General features: G+C 51.4%; 1 protein-coding gene across 1 annotated transcript in view; it reads right to left on the bottom strand.

Moving 5' to 3' along the window:
- The window catches only part of Umodl1 (uromodulin like 1), a 53,061-nt gene that overhangs the window by 29,133 nt on the left and 4,240 nt on the right, over nt 1-19,688 (bottom strand). Inside the window, 6 exon segments of the mRNA XM_052743863.1 lie at nt 742-996; nt 9,193-9,309; nt 10,753-10,810; nt 10,812-10,943; nt 13,909-14,027; nt 15,617-15,778. Coding sequence (XP_052599823.1) covers nt 742-996; nt 9,193-9,309; nt 10,753-10,810; nt 10,812-10,943; nt 13,909-14,027; nt 15,617-15,778 — 843 coding nt within the window.

Genomic DNA, 19,688 nt, shown 5'->3' with positions numbered 1-19,688 from the left:
AAGCCTAAGTCGCTGTTAGAAGGGCAGCAGACTCTGTAGAAACAATGAGCCCCACCCCAGCCTGCAACTACCATCTATGCTAGGGGAGGGGCAGAACAGAGAATCCAGGGCTTCAGGGTCTCAGAGCCCCCTCCTCGTCACACCACAGCCTCAGAACTAAGGGAGCCATCTTATTACCTTGCCTAGTCTGGTGAGGTCTGTATATTACCATGTCCAGGCAGGGCCGCGTGGGCTACCTGTAAGGACTGGATGGCCACTTTGGCTGCCACCCGGTGCCAGAGGTCCAAGCATATGCATGTGTCCTGTAAATTTGGGAGAATCTGTCCCTACTTGCACTGGTAGAGTGGATGCTATGGGCCACAGAAAATAGGATGTGTTCCCACTTCACCTAGATACCACTGGGCTGCCCAGCCCTGATGGTGGAAGACTATTTAGATCATCCTGAAGGGGTTTGTGTGATTGAATGCCTGTGGCACCCCATCTGTGGACACACTCTCTATCTGACAACATCCATGTACATCAGACTAACAGGTTTCCACAGGGCCTGTGAGTCAACAAGCAAGGGACCCATGTGAGCACCACGCAGCATTCAGTCCAGTGTGGGCCACATACAACGGGGGGGGGGGGGCAGTCACATCCCACCCCCTGCATGCAGGAAGGCTCTTGTGACATGCTGGGTCCCCAGAACTCTGGGACAGAAAGGCCCACTCAAGGAAACATGGCTTTCGACGAGTGCCTTACCTGTCTTGACAACCAGTGTGGCCGAGACATTGGCCCCGCACCCCTGGTAGCTGGTCCTCACTCTGTACAGTACTCCGGCCTCCAGCCCAGGCACAGCCAGAGTCCGGCTCCTCGTCCGGGTGCTTCTGAGTGTTTCTCTGCCTTTGTACACTTGGACATGGAAAGTGTGGTTCTGAGTGGAATTCAGACTCCAGGACACGTGAAAACTGCTACTCGTGACATCAAGCGCCACCAAGTCTCGGATTGGAGGGCAGTCTAGGGAGAAACACACCGGGGCCTCAGGTGGGAAGCATCCCGGCTCCAGTCCCACCTGCTTACCCGGCAAGGAGATCAATGTGCAGAACAAGGCTCACTCATCTTACAATAATTACCTTGCTTAGTTACAGAACTAAGGTGGAGGCCTAGGAAGATGGCTCCATAGATAAAGTGATTCCCTCGAAAGTCTGAGTGAGGACCAGATCCCCAGAACTCATGTAAATGCCCAGTAGTCATGGTAGCTGCCTGTAATTCCAGCACTTACAGGGGGAAAGGAGATCACCACCTCTCACTTGGAGCAAGCTGGCTAGTGAGTCTAAACTAATCACATCAATAAGTATGGTGATGTTTTATTTGTACTGAAATGTGATTTTATTTGTATGTTAATAAATAAAGTTGCCTGGGGGTCAGAGCTAATAGTAAGCCATAGCAGAAGCCGCATGGTGGTGGTGCACACCTTTAATCCAGATCACATGACAGGCAGATCTCTGTGTGTTCAAGGATACAGCCAGCATGGGGACACATGCCATTAATCTCAATACCAACCATAGAAGACCTGGAGGTCTGTACAGACAGGCAGTGACAAGGAGGTCCTGAGGTTGGGTTTACAACCAAAGGCAGAACAGAAAGTCAATAAAAGGACAGACACACAGGAAGTAGGCTTCTTTCTCAGGGGAAGGACGGCAGCGGCAGCAAAGGGTAAGAAAGGGTTTTTAGTATCAGCTCTTAGCTACTGCTCTGACCTCTTGGGCTTTTAACTCTGCATTTGGCTCTGTGTTTCTTATTTAATAAGACTGTTACATCTACAGACAAGCTCTGGCCCAAGTGAGAGACCCTGCCTCAAAGGAAAGTGAAGAGCAATTGAGGGAGACTCATAAAGTCAAGCTTGGGTCTCCATGTGGGAATTCACACACATGTGTGTGCACATGCACACACGTATAAACATAAGCACATATGTGCACACACCACACATGCATATAGACACTAAAGTGAGTAACAAGGGTGGGCGAGACTGAGGAAGTCAGGTGATGCCAGTGCCTGGCCTCCACATGCACCCACACACAGGAGTTAGAACAGTCTATGGGGACTGTGACACATGACAGAAAGATGTCTCTAGTGAAGGCCATTGCACTGTGCTGTGACCAGGCTGTGCCTGTGAATACAGCCTCAACATGCATTCCCAGGCTACGGCCATGCCAACTGCATGTGCACAAGAATGTCATCCTACTGACCCTCAGTCACTGGTCTGGGAGTCGGGCTGACTTTCCTCCACAGCTCATGATTCCAGCATCAAGGGAGGCAGGGTCAGGCAGATCTCTGTGGATCATGAGTCCAGCCTGCTTGAAAGAGCACTGGGTTCAGTGAGAGATACCGTGTCCAAAGTGGGGGGAGAGGGACAGGTGAATAGCACCTCAGAATGACACCTGAGGCTGTCCTTTGTACACAAGTACATATGTGCCCTGCACACACATAAACATACACACATCTGCACACATGCATATAAAAAAGTGTTTAAAGGATATTTACTTCTTAATGGTATGAAAATTATGTCTTTCCGACGCACATGACTGTTTCCTTCAGTAAAGATCAGGAGAGCGGTCAGCCCATCTCCCTCTCTTCCTTGACTGCCAGGATTCCCACAGCCAAGTGTAGCACACAGTGGCAGTTCTCCAACACAGCCCTCTGCCTGCTCCTTCCAGCCAGCATTAGCCACCTTTGGTCATGCTGGTTCACTGTGTAGGGGCTTCCTCATGAAGAGCTCTCTCAGAGCCCCTCAAGATGGCTGGCTTAAGTTACCAGAAGCCGAAGCTCCATGCCTCCATGTCACAGACCAGTGACGACCTCTCAAGTCTGTCTGTTTCCTCGGGACATGTCTAGGATGCAGAAGTGAGTGTGATTTGACGTCTCAGCTATAAGAACAGATGTGTGCCCAGTTGCTCACGTGATGATTGTTTGGGTTGGGTTTTGTCAGCTTGTCCCAAGCTGGAGTCATCTGGGAAGAGGGACCTTAGCTGAGAAAACACCTCCCTCAGACTGTCCTGTGGGTGACTTTATGGGTATTCTCTTGATTAACGATTGATGTGGGAGGGCCCAGCTCACTGTGGGCGGTGCCACCCCTGGGCAAAGTGGTTCTGGGTGCTGTAAGAAAGCAGGCTGAGCGAGCCATGGGGAGCAAGCCAGTAAGCAGTGTTCTTCCATGGACTCTGCTTCAATTCCTGTCCCAACTTCCTTTCATTTATAGACTATGAGCTGTAAGTTAAAATAAACCCTTTCCTCCCCAAGTTGCTTTTGGTCATGACATTTATCATGGCAACAGAAACCTAAGACAATGATGTTTTCCTCAGTGGCAGAGAATGCAGAGCGTGTACCAGCCAAGGGGCAGCTGCAGCCCAGGTCTAGCTATGGTTCTCACCCCCAGCTCCAGTCTCTGGGACCCTGAAGTAAGTGGAGTTCCACTCTGGCCTTCTAGTCCCTGCACACAGCTCACTGGCCTGTGCTTGGGAGCAGATGCTCTTGAAAGAAGGAAGGAGAGAGGGAAGGAAGGAGAGGGGGATGGAGGGATGGCGACACTCACCTCTCAGAAACTATGCTGAAAGCCTTGGCTGTGCTGTTCCTATAGTAGAGACTGTCAAGGACAAACATTGCTGAGTCCACATCCACAGAAGACAGCAATGTGGCAACACACTAGTCAATAGGAAAGTGGGGGCTGGGGGCTGTCCAGAAGCCAGCGAGCAGCACACAGCCTCTCTGATTTCCCTGCTACCACTCCAGTAGACAGCCCGCCTGTCAGGCCGCTGTTTACAAGGGTGTTAGGTTAACCATGTCTCTGATTGGGTGGGATTTACATAAAACAAGACACCTTGAAAGGAAGGCAGGGAGAATAGGTCAGGAAGCAGCCGAGGGGTGGCCTGTTGGCAGTGCACATGGCACCTCACTCTCTGAGGTCCAGCCCTTCTTTGATTGCAGGGATAAGGGCTACGAACTCTGCACTCTGACTGCTATGAGACCCTCCAGGCATCTGTGGAAATTGCTCCAACAACGTTGGCAGGAAGAAAATCCTTTCTGATCCAGAAGCACACCCCCTGAGGGCAGCGGTACGTGGAGATGTTCGTGTGCCTCCTTCTCTGATATATTTCCTTGAGGGAGTCACAGTTGTCCATATTCAACCACCCTTGACCCACAGCAATGGCAGTTTCCCACAGCTTGGGATTTATTAACCCAACATTGCCATAGACACTCAGGAAACGATGAATTCACAGCCACCTCTGTGCCTGGCAGGCACAGGGAAGTGTCCAGATCAACACCGCCTGCATTGTGGCAATCATGGGGACAGGGCTGCATTGACACTCCATGCTCTAAGCTCATAAGGGGCCTCCATGGATGGCATGCATGCCATCTCCCATCCAAGCCATCCATGACTGCTACAGTGTCTTTCCTCTGAGTGCTGTGTGACCCAGTCCTCTGAGCCCACTGGATCCTCACCTGAATCCCAGATAAGACGTCCTTCAATGGCCCCACTTTAGGGGAGACAAAACCAAGGCCTAGGAAGGCCAAAGCAAAATAAAACTGTCTAATAACCAGCGACAGGGGTCACGTGCTCTGCTCCTAAACTATTCAATCACCAGGAGGAGAATTCATGATAACCTCGAGAGACGCCAGGTCCAGAGTCCCAGAGCTCTTACACAGAAAAGGAGCCTTTGCAGGTGTGATTAAGTCCAGGGTGGTCCTAAATGCAACCACAGGTGTCTTCATAGGAGAAGGTCAGAGGGACAGCTGAGTTACCACAAGAACAGGAGGTCACGTGAGGACGGAGTGGAGAAAGGACCGAATTCATTGACTTCAAGGGCCAGAGAAGCAGCTACAAGCTGGGGAGGGCTGGCCGCCATCAGAGGTAGAACAGGCAAGGAGCAAGTTGTCCCCCAGAGCTCCAGAGGACCCTCCGCCCAGCCTTCCCTTCATTGGGCCCAGTGATGCCTGTTTTGAGCTTGTGGCCTCTGGACTGTGAAAGGACACATTTCCGTGATTTAAGCCATGTTGTCTGTGGTGCTTTGTTACAGCAGCTACAGGGTGGTTATACATCCTCGGGTTACTTCAGTGAGCTTGCCAGGCAGCCTTCCCACACTGGGTGAAGAAGCTTGTGAGGGAGTTGTGTGCAGTAAACGGACAGCTGGAGCATTCTAAGGCCAAGCTGCCTCTGTAGGACCACCCTGGGGTGCTTTAACGTGAAAACTATTTCTTCCATCTCACCCTCTCTACCCCAGGGACTTGGTTTCATCCTCCATCAACCAGGATGCTCCCCCCGCCGCCCCCATGATCACTCTGCGGCTTAACATGGCCCTAGGAAATGACACTGGACTCTTGATGCTTCCCATGATCTAAGGGTGTGGGGACCTTTGTCCTCCAACTTAGCAGACAACAATACCATCGTGAGAGCACCTGTGAACCCCCAAAAGAGACTCTGAAGATCTGGCCTGATGACTTGCCTTCATGGGAGGAAGGGACAGGGAAGGTCATTAGACCCTGAGATTCCAGCCATGTCCTCCTCCAATCCTGCTCCCAGCTGCCTGTGGTCTCAACAGGTGCTAGAGAGTGGAAGGCTAAGGAAACAGGAGATCACATCTAAGCAGGTGTGGGGAGGCATCATCCATGCTGGAATGGCACTTGTCACTGATGCGGCTGTTCGGGAGCCATCCATGCTCCTGTAGGTAAACCCATGCTAGGCTTAGCTGGAACTATTTCTCTGGTCTATTGTTGGAGTCTTATCTCAGGTGGCAGATCACTGTTCACACAGCAAAGTCCTACAGAAACCCTGATCTTCTGAAATCCAGGCCAAAGATCTTGCTCTGTGGCTCTCCTCTTCCTGTGGCTGAGGATAGAACCCCAAAACTTGGTGGTCCCTTTGGAGATGTTCATCAGTGTCACCAGGGCTGTGGGCCTGGACTCTTGTTCTGTCCAGGAAGCCCTGACCCACCCCCTCTGATGGGGAGAAAGAATGGGACACCAGTCTTCATAAGATCTCTCTGTCAGACTTGCCCCTTTTGTCCCAAATCCAACAACTTGAGCCTTGCGGAGTGGGAAGCATTGTTGACAGACTCAATCAAAGATTCCAAGTATTGAAATCAGACTCGAATTGAAGCCACACACATTTCCTCAGGGAACGTGACCTTTTACTCCATGCCAGCTGCGTTCACTCTGCAGCTGGCACCCCAGTTCCACCAGACCACAAATCTAGGTGACAGATTGAAAAGCTGGCAGGTGCCAGTTGAGCCTGAAGTTAGTATGGGAGGACTCAGGCCTTCCTCAAAGCAGGACGCATTCCTGGAATATAAGGGCGAATCATGCAAGATTTCTTTTGGCTGTTGTGGGAGAATCCAGCTGCCCCACGGACCATCAGTTGGGTGACTAATTTCACAAGGAATGCATCTGAAATTCGTGCTGTATTTTCCAGCAACTTGTGTGGCTGAGCTGGTCCAACAGATTGCTCATTTGTATTAGCTTCTAAATTTAAAATACACGTGGTCCTCGTAGCAATATGCAGCCAAAATTGGCTTCGACTCTCCAGTCTGACACACACACACACACACACACACACACACACACACACACACACACACACATGCCTGCCTATTCCACTCTCCAAGAAGTGTGACTAAGGATGGGCAGTCTTCCCTGGTCATGTCCCCCATCTATTCTTAGCCCTTGATCTGAAAGGTTCCTAGAGGCTTATTGTGTCTAAAAGTGTAACCCAATTTAGCGGGCAGCATAACTAACTGCAGAGAGAGCCTAGCATCTTATAAAGCCTTTGACCAGAGTCAATGTGTCTCTGTCATAGCCTGCCTTCCCACTGCAGGGACAGGATTCTTAGCCTGGAGTCCACAGAGCAGGGAATCTCTGGCACACGGGGACACACACCAAGCTCCTTGGAATGATGGTGTGTAAGGTAGTCATGCAAATTCTGCAGACCCTCAAGGTCATGTGCTCCCCAGGGAGAGGGGCGCTTTGTAGGCAGAATGGATGTGGTAATTATCTGTCTTCATTTTCAATACCAGAACCTTCAAGGTCCTTATATTGCAGAGATGTACAATGTGGCCTTGCTATGTCTGGCATTTTCTCAAGATATCCATAACTCGTGAGCCCTGGGCCATGCTCCACTACCTGTCTGTCACTAGAGGTGGGTGACATGACCTGTCACCTTCAGGGGAAGAAGGGACACGAGGCAGTTTTAGCAGAGCACGTGCACGCAAGACTCCATGGGTTTCTTCCACTGAGCAGGGAGAGGGTGATATGAGGTCTCGATCTAGGTCTATAATCTTTCCCTGCCCAACACCAGGATGCACCTGAAATAAAAATTTTCTATCTGGATTTGAAAGACCTGGGGAGAAAACACCAGAAGAGAAGGTGACCATCAGGGGCCCAAGGAGGCCAAGAGATAACGCTGCACATGCCACCTAGAAAGGTTAGAGGCTGGGTGTATCCATAAACCAGCCTGAATATCATTAGGAAGTGACACAGAGCCTCCATTGTGTAAGGGGCAGCAGGGGAACCCTGCGTAAGGGGCAGTCAGAGCTGCCTTCACCCTGGCTGTGAGGTCCACTCTTATCTATGTGTATATACACTGGGACCGTTCTCTGAAGTGCCCCAACCAGGCACTAATGGGGTCTGGGGCCAATGAGAGGGGGATCCCTACTTCAAAGCCGAGTGCCCATCACAGGATACCATGGACTCTCCAGGGAGATAGTCACAAAGTCCAGCCCATAGGATGGCATGGCGTCTCTGTCTAGGTCTCTAATTTGTCCCTACCCTGCACCAGGATGCACCTGAGATTCTGGGGGGAGAGGCCAGAATACCCACAATGACAAGGGGCGGAAGCAGAGAAAGAGGGAAAACGATGTAAGTTAAAGAGGCCCAGAGCTGTCAGAGATGAGCTGTGGACGCAGCTGAAATGTAAGCTCAGACTTTAAAGATGATAATGAAGAGAACATCACATTTCGGAGACTGGATCCTGGGTATTAGGAAGCCACCTTGGCCTCAAAGGGACAACAACAGGGTGTGTTAGTTTGGATATTAGCATCTCTTATGTCTTAGAGATACACTCTAGTGTGACTATGATGAAGTAAGATGATGAAGGTTCGATGTTTATGGGAGGTGGGATGAGAGGCAGGCTGGCCAAGCCGGAGTAGGAGTGGGGGTGCTGTTGTTGATTACATATACTTGTGTGTGTGTGTGTGTGTGTGTGTGTGTGTGTGCGTGTGTGTGTGCGCACACCCCCCCCCCCCATAGCCTCCCAGCCTCCCCTTCCATCTCTATCTTTATGTCACCAATACAAAGCCGGAGATAGACTCAGCCCATCCCTTTGGGCTGGGTATAAATATCCCTTGAGTCTCTTTCTCTCTTCAGCATCACAGGAAATTAGTAACTGTCCTGTGCATGTGCCACCCATGGCCCCTCTCCAGGGAGCATCTGAGAGCAGGGTTCTGATCTGGTCATGGCACGTCCAATGTAAGCCACGCGTTAGCCAGACAGCTGCCATATCCAAGAATGAATGCAAAAGTGACCTGTCAGGAGAGCAGGCATGGCTGCAGGGACCCAGCAGCCATTCTACACCTGGGAGCAGAGGGCACAGGAGGCTGTCCTAGCCAGTTTATGTTTAGACAACATGGCGCTGATGAATCTCCGGGCCCAGATGCCTACTGCTGGACATCTAGGGCAGGGGTTATGAGTCATCACAACATGACTGACACAGATATACAAAAGTAAACAGTGGTGGAATATAACTATTCCTGGAAGAACGCCGGTTTTGCATGATTCTACATAAATATAGCCTAAAGGTCAGAGGCTTTGTGTCTTTGCCAGCCTGCCTGTGAGTGTCTGCCTGGAGGCCTGTGCCCTGGCCTGTGTCTGTGCTTACTTCTGCCTGTATGTGGCTTATACATGCCAGCATGTGCCTAAGTGTCTGCTCCTGTCTTCCTGCCCAGTGGCCTGAGCACCAATGAATAAAGTATGTCTTATCTGCCCACAACACCTCAAATTCTCTTCAGCCTTCCAGCCTCCTGTGACATTCCTCTGCTCTGGGCTTTGGAGCCTAGACCTCACGCCCTCACAGGAAGCCAGCAGGAGTAGCTGAAGTCTGTAGGCCATCTACCCTAGACATGGCCTCTTTGCCATTCTCACGCCATCTGAGGACTCCAGCATTACCTTCGTCTGTGTGGTTCAGCTGCCGGGTAGCGATGCATTGGTAGGAGCCCTCCGTGTTCAGACACTGCTCTCCTTCAGAGCAGGCATGGAGCTCACTGTGCAAGCACTCATTCACATCTGTGGAAAAGGGGGGCAGGGGAGACAACATCTCAGCTGCTTCCTCCTTCTCCATGATGCTCTGATGCAGCCTCTTGCAGATTCAGGCAAGGTCGAAGCATGCTCACTGGCAGCTTGCCGATCCCAGGCAGCGGTTACAGCCTAAGCACATGGCTCTGGGGCTGACCTGAGTCCCAGTAGTCATGGCACAACAAGCCCAAGAGTAAACCAAGGGAATCAGAAGTTTCCTGAGTTAAAGGGATTCTGAAACATCACCAATATTTCCGGTTGGCCTGGTCCCCACTCTTGGATCCATCATCTTCCCACCCAAGGCCCCAGAACACCTGCCTCACATAGAGCCACGCTTCCCAAGATGAAGAGAGCAAAGTTAGGCCATCTCATAGCTAAGTGTGTTTAAGCACAAGCAGGAAAGCTTATGGTCACTCACAAAGTACCAACCTCTTCTCCTGGGGGAAAATACGTGTGTGGTTATTAGTTATTCATCTTCATGCATTTCCTACTCTCTATGCACATGATTTACCGGGATAACCAATTGTACCATGACCACATGTTATGGCAGCCTCCAATCTAGAACCAAACCTTGTCAATGCGAACCTCCCCGAACCACACAGTGAAAGCCCACATCTGCAGCAGGTTCTAGCGAAGGATGCTTCCTGGTCTCCAGGAATGGGCCTGTGACCAGTGACTGAGGGACATTTTCAAAAGAACAAGATGAGTGCTTTGGTCATGGGCTCCACCCCCAACATGATTGACACCGGAGACAAGGTTACCCAGGCACCTAGCTGCACCTGTCCCCAGCCTCACCAGGAGGAGGTTATCAGTCCCCAGCCCTTTGCTCATATACCAGCAACTGCTACATGCCAGAAGCAGGCCTAAGGAGCTGAGACAGACCATCAAATGTTTTCAAAAACCTTTGCCAATCCCTGACATAGTTTTTTTTTAAGCCATAGGTGTTTTAATTTCTTTCTGAAACAAGGCCATATTTAGGGTTTGAGTCTTCCATGTGTTACCTGTGGTTTACAGTGTAATGTACCATGGGCAGGTGATGGGCTTGCTAGGGAGGAGGGAAGGGAGTGGAGGAGACATTGTGTGTGTGTGTGTATGTGTATATATGTGTGTGTGTGTGTGTACGTGTGTGTGTGTGTGTCTGTGTGTGTGTGTGTGTGTGTGTGTGTGTGTGTGTGTGTGTGTATGTGTGCACACGTATGCTGGGGCAGGTGCTGATGGGGCAAAATAAATCCCCCAAATCTGCACATGGGAACTTGAGTTTAAACTTGGTCTGGGCCAGAGTGAGCAGAAGATGAGCCAAACCATCCCCATGCTCTGCAGAACAATACACCCGAACCAGTGATCTCCCACATCTGAGCTCAACCTGCTTTAACAGTGTGCTTAGGACCAGGTGGCAGAGTCAGCTTGGCAGTGCCCCCACAGGGCAGGGCCCACCTTGCACCTGGATGCTGATCACTTCGTAGACTCGATTCACCATGTCATCCAACATGGCCTGAGACGTTGCCCACCGTCAAGAGCCGTGGAAGGCCCAGCAGCAGCCATGACACCGTGGTGACTGTGTCCTTGCCACCAGCTGAGTTCAGGTAGTGTACAGCTGGGTTCAGAGGCTGCAAGGCGCTGGTGACCTGGGAAGTAGAACCAGAGGATCAGTGTTAGAAGGGCACCCTGTGTAGGGGAAGGAGACAGAGATACGAGAAACTGAAACAAATGGTATGCACCTGTCTACCAAACAGTAAAGAACTGTTATAGGGCTGGGGGTGGTGACTCAGGCAGAGTGTTTGCCTACCATGCAGGAAACATAGGTGTGACCCCCAGCACCACATAAACTGGGCGTAGTGGCATTCACCTGTAATTCTAGCACACAAAAGGTGGAGCCAGGACAATCAAGTTCAAGGTCATCCTTGGCTACCTAATGAGTTTAAGGCTAGCCTGGGGCTACACGAGATTGTTAAAAGGAAATGAAGAAGAGTGGGGGGGGGGTGTGCAGGAGGGGGGAGGGTTACTGCAATGTCTTTCACATCTGTGACCTTCACAAGAAAACCAGAGTGGCCTCAGCTTCTGCACCCCACTGCTGCTGGCAGATCCAGCCCCACCCAAACTCAGATGTGAAGCCCTGACCTCCAGCCCCAGACGTGGCCTCGGCTGGACATGGGTGTGACTGGCTAAGCTGAGGGTGGATCTTGATGTTGCCTCTATCGAAAGGGGGAAACCTGAGCCGGATGCAGTGGCATGTGCCTGTACATTAGCCGCTTGAGAGGTGAGCAAGCTCACTAGAACCTAGGAGCCTGAGAGCAGCCTGAGCAACACAGTGAGACCCCATGGCGGTCAATCAGAAGGAGAAATGTGGACACACAGATGGACACACTCAGACAAAGGACAGTGTGAAGAGGCCTGGGGGACAGATGGCCACACAAGCCAAGAGGAAGGGCTTTGGGCCTTTGGGGGCTCTTGGCCTCTAGAAGGAACACTGCTGATACCCTGATACAGACTTTCCAGCTCATGGAGCCATAGAGAATTCTTTCTCTGAAGCCATCTACTGGTAGTGACTCTTTGCCGGGGCAGCCCCAGGTTGCCTGCAAAGCTGTGGCCTCAGGACCTGAGTCCCCTCCCCCTGCAGGAACCTGGCCTCCTACACTTAATGACAGAGGCAGGGGAATCTGGAGTTAAGGAGCGGCCGCTCGAAGCGGGGACCTCCTGTTGTCGTGTCTGATTATTTTCTCTTTTAGACTGACCATTCTTTTGCTTATCTCGTTGGATTCTTGCCATCTGGCCTGTATCTCAGCATCTCAACCCCAGGGAAGCCAGGCAAGTTGGCACCGCACACTCTGACCGGTGTCTCCAAAGCAGGTTTGTAAACAGACCTGCCTCTGTGGGAGCCCAGACCCGGAGCCCTTCCCAGGAGACGGAGCACAACTCACTCAGGAGGCAAGCCAAGACCCACCCACCCCCACAGGAACCCCTTAGTCGGGGAGCCCAGGAGCCAGCACCTGCTGCAGCCGGGAGCCTGCCTGGGCAAGCTGGCTCCCTCGGGAGGGAGGGAGGCAACTGCAGGGCTAGAGAAATAATGGATGCCAGTGACACTGTCTCAGGACCCAGCGTGTCTGGGAGTGCCGCAAACAAACGCCTTACAGGCTGTGACTGTTAATTCTGTGAACCTGATAGGATCCAGTCACCCAAGAGTCAAGTCCTCGGAGTGTGTCTGTGAGCGAGTTTCTTAGTTAGGCTAGCTAGAGGTGGGAAGACCCACCCTGAATGTGCATGGTACTACGCCATGGATTGCACCCTCAAACTGTGAACCCAAAGAGACCTTCCTTCCTTGAGTTGCTCAGCCAGGGCATCCGGTCACAGATACTGTTTCGATCCCAGCTGCCATCTCACACAGAATTATGATTATCTGCATTTAATGGATGGCTATCTGCAGCACAGAGAGGTGAAGTCATTTCTCCAAGGTCACACAGCAGGTGCCAGGCTGGGGTTTGTACCCTGGTGGCCTGGCTGCAGAACTGTGTTCCTAGTGGCCGGTTGGGCAGCCCCTTAATGAACCAAGAACAAACAAGGATCCCTCCCACAGAGGGCATCAGGGAGCTTCTGGGCAGAGGCGAGGCTGCAGAAGACTCCTAGGGCAGTGTCACCTCCCAGTGGCTAGGGCAAGGTAAGCATGTCCCGCCTGTTCCAGGCTGCCTGGCTGGTAGCTGTCGTGACTAAGGAGGGCTCTCTCTCATTTTTGCACCCATGGGACATTATCAGTGCGGCCTAGAGGTGCGGAATGGAAACTGTCACCCTTTGCTGGGCTCATTACACTGGGTGTGTGCCAGCAGCAGAGTGGCAAAGCCCACTGGGCCCCTCCTGGGCACAGGCTCCTGTCTACAGTTGGCTGTAAGAGCAGGAAGATGTTTAAGGATCCAGCAGGGGGACAGAATGCCCTACCGTCCTAGTATCCCCAAGTCTTGGACAGTGTGTCATAGAGAGATATCCTGACCGGAAATAGCTGTGACATGTCTGTAGGCATGGCTGCAATGCAGGGGTCTCTAGCAGGGTGGCTTTGACCCCTGGGGACAGTAGGTACTGGTTAGTTGTCACACTGGGGAATGCTCCTGGCCTAAACAGAACAGCCCAGGATTCCACAAAGTGAGAACGAGGACGTCAGGGTTTGGGGGCTGAGGGGCCAAGGCCATACTGACAAGGACACCCTTTTCATCTTCTCAACTGACCATCTCAAGAAGAAGGCGGCTTCCCCATCCCAGCACCAGGTGTGGCTTCAGATACACTTGGTGGAACTCACGAAATCACACCCTGATCAACCACTCCACTGTGTGCCTCTCTGGTTTGTTGTTGTTGTTGTTGTTGTGAGACAGGGCCTCAGGCAGCCTGGGCTGACCTTAAACTTGCTACGAGGTTGGTGTTTGTGGATGTCCTTGAACTCCTGATCTTCCTGTCTATGTGCCCTGTGGGTTGGGGTTACCGGTGAGGCTGATTTACTCTAGTTAAGAACTGAAGTTTGGTTCAGTGTCAGTCACTCAGGACACTGGGATGTCACCCCATCCTATCTACCCAGGGAGAAACGTGACTTTTGTAAACGGTCACACTCACCAAAGAGTAGAGCAGGCGCGTGTGGTTCCGGAAGCCAGGGTCCTCCCGTTGCAGGTCCTCAAAGCCCATCTTCACCAGCACAGTCACATTGTACCAGCTCACCAGGGTCCTCTCTGCACCTGGAGGCCAGATACCAGTGAGTTATGATCCTCGGGACAGGGCAGGGCCACAAGAGGCCATGGGTGGCCAGCAGGCCTGGGAGGCAGGAGACTACCTTTCTGCACAAAATGCCTGCAGGGACTTGGGGGTTCCTGCCCTTACTCCTCTTTCCTGTTGCTGCAAAGACCACTGGCTCCCACCTGTGAAGAGTCAAAGACCCTCCCTAGGAGAGAGACCTTTGGGATCCAGTTCTGCCTGCAGCCTTTGATACAATGTAATATAAAATCAGGCCAGTCCACCATTGTTTCCTCATACTGATAGCAAATAGTATGTAACATTCCATGTAACATTGTTTATATTAGATATTCCCTGCTGTCTAGATGAATAGTGTAAGCACCTGACATTAGAGTGTCATATATGACTACATACTAGACATCTGCTGTCACATGCAGTACATGAAACGCTCGTATATAGTCTATTCAGTTACCCTCAGCAGTGGTGCACATGGGTTCCAAGATCTCCAGGGGTCACCAGTGCCTACAGATGTTCAAGTCCCCTGTGTAACTGAACAAGTCTGGTTAGAGAAACGGCCAAGTGGATAAGAGCTCTGGCTGCTCTTCTGGAGGACCCGGGTTTGATTTCCAGCACCCACACGGCTGCTCACAACCATCTGTAACTCTGATACCGGGGGATCCAACGCCCTCTTCTGGCCTTTGTGGGTACCATACATGCAGGCAAACCACTCATACACATAAAAAAAATTAAATGAATAAAATTTAAAAAATACTTAAAATGAATATGTGTTTTCATGTAAGCAAACTCCCTCCCAGACACTGTAATCATCTTTAGATGGCTTATAGTGCTGCGTGCGCTGTAAACACCTATCAGTCCTTGTATATGGATTGTTTAGGGAACGGTGATTTTTTTTTTTAATGTCCTTATAGGTCCAGTACCAATGTGCCTACCTGAGGTCTACTTGTATAGGACACTTTGGCAACAAAACATTTTTCAAATGTGTTAAATAATGTGGATACAGAACCCTTGGATATGGAGGGCTAGCTGTATGTAGTTCAGGAGTATAATTGACATATAGAAGAATTATAATATAGTAATCCTTGATATTATATGTGCTAATTTTATGACTATATGCTAATAGGACAATATGCTATATGTGGTATATGTGCATGTATAGATTTGATTTCTGTATTTCTTTCGTTGTGAGCATTGATCCAGCTTTGCCCATAGTAGAGCTCCTGCGTAGAGAGAACTTTCCTGAAGAGTGGACACACGTGCCAGACCACCAGCAGCTGCTCTGGGCTGTGAGGTGTGTGCAGAACAACCAGGCCTGCGTTTCTTCAGGGGACACAGCTCCAACAAGCCTGCTTGCAGTTGCTAAACCTTGCCCTGCCTGACAAAGGACCATGGCTCTGCCCACCATGGCTGCCTTCCCACGCATTTAACTCTCCGGAGGCCCTAGGGACCAGCCATGGGGACAGCAGACCCCCCCACACACGCCCTCTCTACTCCCAGCTTCAGACCCCCCCCAGGGAACTGTGGCTGCTAAGACCCCTACATCTTCTTCCTGAGACCCTCCTCAATGTAGCCCTACCTGTGGGTACAGGGGTCACACAGCGGCGGGTCCCTGACCAGGAGCAGCACTTCTGAAGTCCAGAGCAGTCAGTGTCCAAGCTGCATGGTAGGCTGGGTGACTCTGGCTCTGCTGTTGGGCAGACCCCAGGTCTTGACGCAAACTCCCTGGATCGGTTCAGGGCTGGTGGAATGAGACAAGTGAACCATATTAGCAATAAAAGCCGGCTCAACTGGCAGAGTGCTTTGCCAACAGGGAGACCTGGGCTCAGCACCTGTAAAAACAGGGCCTGGTGGCACCTGCCTGGAATCCCAGTGGTCAGGGGAATCAGAAGTTCAAAGTCACCCTCAGCTATATAGCAAGTTGGAAGCCACACTGGTGTACACGAGACCCTATCTCAATGCAGCAGCTGGGGCTGGAGAGGTAGTTCAGCGGTTCAGAGTCCTTGCTGTTTTTGCAGAGGACCAAGGTTCAGTTAGTTCCTAGCACCCACATGGTGGCTCACAGTCACCTGTAACTCCAGCTCCGGGGGGGTCTGACCCTCTCTACTGGGTTCCATAGGCATTCCACACGGTTCCATAGGCATACTCACACAGACTCAAAAGCAAAATAAATAAATCTTTTTTTAAGAAGCAACAACAGAAACATAGAAAGGCAGCAGCCTGGATAACTGAGAGGGCTGAGCACATCAGTTGCTGGTTCTACATTCAGTTTCAGAGGTTCCACGAGTCCTGGTCAGGGGTCTCTCCAAAGGGGCAGAGCCCCCCTGGTTGGCCTTGTAGGAGGCTTACTGACACTGGTTCTGACACCGTTGTCCTTCTTTCCTATCAAGGTGGGTTCAGGGGAGGTCCCAAGGGTTCCTTCCTTCAAGCCTAAGCAGTCTAGTTGCAGAGGCCTCCACGTTCTTCCAGGACCAGTGCTGCTTCTGATCCTAACAGATACATGCACACACAGCATGCATGCATGCACACAAACGCACACCACACTCACACTCAAACACCCACACACACATTCTCTCCTCTCTCTCTCTCTCTCTCTCTCTCTCTCTCTCTCTCTCTCTCTCTCTCACACACACACACACACACACACACACACACACACACACACACACACGCTCGTGTTTACTGAGAACTTGCTAGAAGGCAGACAAGCTGTTCTGTGCCTGGGCCCTAGCCATGGCTACTACGTCCCACTTTTAGGAAACGAATTCCAAAGGAAACACGCTAGCAAACCCCCAGAAGGCAAGCAGGGCCAGAGCCTCAAGTGTGGGGTGGGGCCGGGTGGGCTCAGAGAAAGTCGCCCTTTGGAAAGGATTGCACCAGGGTCAAGGAAAGCTCCTAGCAGCCCGGCAGTTCTCAGCTCTGAGGTAAGGCCTGCTGGCCAAGGACCACAGGGAGCTGGTGGAGTGGAGACGGAAGGGACATGACAGAGCCTCTTCCTCTGGGACCGGCCTGGAGGCTTGCCTTTGTGGTGACACTATTGGTGCCTCCAAGCCTTCAGACACTTGGACCAGTTCCGTTCTTCCTGTTCTTGTGCTCCTCAGGCTACTCTGTACACTGGGGCTTCTGGAGTCTCAAAAACTGGCTTCCCAGCTGGAGTCAATGCCATGGCCTCAGCATTTGCCCCTTTCCCTTTGCTGTCCTGTCCCCCTGCCTACTGCCATGCTCCCCGTCACGATAGTCAGGATGGTCATAGATGCTAACCATTTGAAACAGTAAGCCCCAAGTAAAGGCTTCCTTTTATTAGTTTCCTTGGTCATGGTGTCTGATCCCAGCAATAGAAAGTAACTAAGACAACACCCCGTGAGATTAGCGGGACCCTGGAGGTGTAGAAAGGCAGCCTGGAGACACTACAGTCTCCGAGATAATCCTCTTGGGTCTCCCAGGTCTATGGCACTTTCTGTAGCTAATGAAGAGAACTGTGGCCTCACTTCTGTTGGGAACAAGTCCCAAGGACAGCGGCTTCGCCAGAGCAAACAGCACACAAAGTGGTGGCACAGGCCCTGCTCGGGAATCCGGAGCCTTGAGTCTTGATGTTAGATGCATGTTGGCTAAAGGTCATGATTAATAACTCTGTCATTTCCAAACTATGGGTTTGATCTTCACTTCCTCGGCATCTAGGTGGCTATACAATGTGTCCAGGTCCCAGGGAAGGGATTGAGCTGGGTCAAGTTCTGAGGAGCTGGAGGCCAAGGAAGGAATGAGGGGTGCCTGTGCAGTCTGCGTGGGAAGAGCTGGACATTTGCTCATCTGACGTTGTGAACAGCAAGGGCCTCGGAATAAGCAGACAGGAGGATGTTGGGGGATAAGGTGTCCTGAGACAACAGAAAGGCAACAGAAGGCAGGCAAAGGCCAAATACAGCACAAGGTTTGACATCAGCCATCCTCCAGGCTCCTGGGCTATAAAGCACGTCCTAGTGAGTGAGGTCAGAGGCTGACAGTGGAGGAGGAAGCCGATCTGCAGGATCTAGGCACGTTTTCTGTAGATCTAAGACAACTCTAAACTAAAAAGATGTCCTGAAATAAAGGAGAAAATATAGGCGACCCCATTAAAAACTGGCTCCAGACTGGAGAGATGGGGAACACACTCGCCACACAAGTCCCAGGATCCAGGGGCACACTTGTCATCCCAGCACTGGGAAGTCACAGACAGCTGGGTCCCTAGGGCTCACTGGCTAGTCAGCACGGCTGGATTGGAGAGAGCTCCAGGCAGTGAGAGACCCTGGCTCAACAAAAGGTGGATGGTACCCAAGGATGACAACTAAGGTTGTTCTCTGACTACACACACACACACACACACACACACACACACACACACACACACACAGAAAAAGACACGCTCTAATAATGGTTGCCGAACAACAGCTATGTTCTGGAACCCAAGTTTTCATCTCAATCTGACTGCCGCTGGGAATTCCCCTTCCCGCTTGGGGCTGGTAACTAGTCCTAAAGGAATAGCCAGTCAACTTGGTAGAAAGTCAAAAATCTCTCCTTTCTCAGCTCAAGGCAAACAACAAAATAGCACTGCTCAGCCCCTGGCAACCCATTGAGTCTCAGTTCAGCCAGGCGGCCCCAGAGATTCCCACTGGGACCACAGCCTCCAAGACTGCCCAGGGCTAAGGAATCCCTGGCTGGTGGGCATAGTCCTTCTTGGACCTCCTCCCTCTGCTCCTCAGACTGGTCAGCACCAGGGGCCCCTGGGCATCTGCATGGAGGTGGGAGGTTGGGGATGTCCTGGTCCAGCAGGTCCTGGCTTTATACAATGAGTGTAAGTTTGCCACATTGTTGGCAGGTAGAGAGGGGCCCTACAGAACCAGAGCTGCTACACACAGCTCTACCTCCTGGAATGTGCTAAGGCTGGATCCAACTCTGACTTTGAGTAATGGTTCTGTGTAACATCCATCACAAGCAGCATTGTTGATAACTAAAAATTAGAAACAGTGAAAGGTGAGTGGCAAGACTTCTTGATAGGCACTTACACATCCACATGTGATAATGCCCTGAGGCCACCAAATCAAGGCTAGAGTAATATTATTGACATGGAAAGCATTCGGGGGAATGGCTAAGTGATGAAAAATGCAACAGAAAGTTCCAGCAGGGTGACCAGCCTCTTGTGCAACGTTGACCCTAGAGTATGAGTGGTGGGATGTGTCACCAGAGGCGACCTTTGGGTGACAGGCTTTGCGGTGACTGCCCTCCATTCTTTCCTTTGCTTCTAAACTGTGTGCCTGGCGAGTTCACGTTTATAACTCTATTTTTAAACTTTTAATAAATGAACATATGGCTTAGCATTGCATTCCAAGTACGAGATTCTGGGAGTTGGAAAGAGGTGGTGACATTGGAAGTCACAGCAGGTGTGCCCGTCCCTGTTTGGGGATGGCTGCTTACTGAGTGGAGGGAGGAAGAAGGGCAATGTCTGGGGTCACACAGCTGGCTGGGGGTGAGGTGCCGAGGCTCGGGCACCAGCCGAGAGGTCAATGCTGCCCATACTTGGGTGAAGGTGAGTGTGTCTTTGGTCCTGTGTCTGTCCTCCTGGACACCTGTGACCCAGCTCTGATCCAGCCTTGTTGTATACACACCTGGGCCATGGCTGT

The sequence above is a fragment of the Peromyscus californicus genome, unplaced genomic scaffold (genome assembly GCF_007827085.1).
Source record: "Peromyscus californicus insignis strain IS unplaced genomic scaffold, ASM782708v3 Scaffold_19__1_contigs__length_69161282, whole genome shotgun sequence".
NCBI lineage: Eukaryota > Metazoa > Chordata > Mammalia > Rodentia > Cricetidae > Peromyscus > Peromyscus californicus.
The sequence above is the reverse complement of the archived record's forward strand: the minus strand, read 5'-3'. Positions and strand labels throughout refer to the sequence as shown.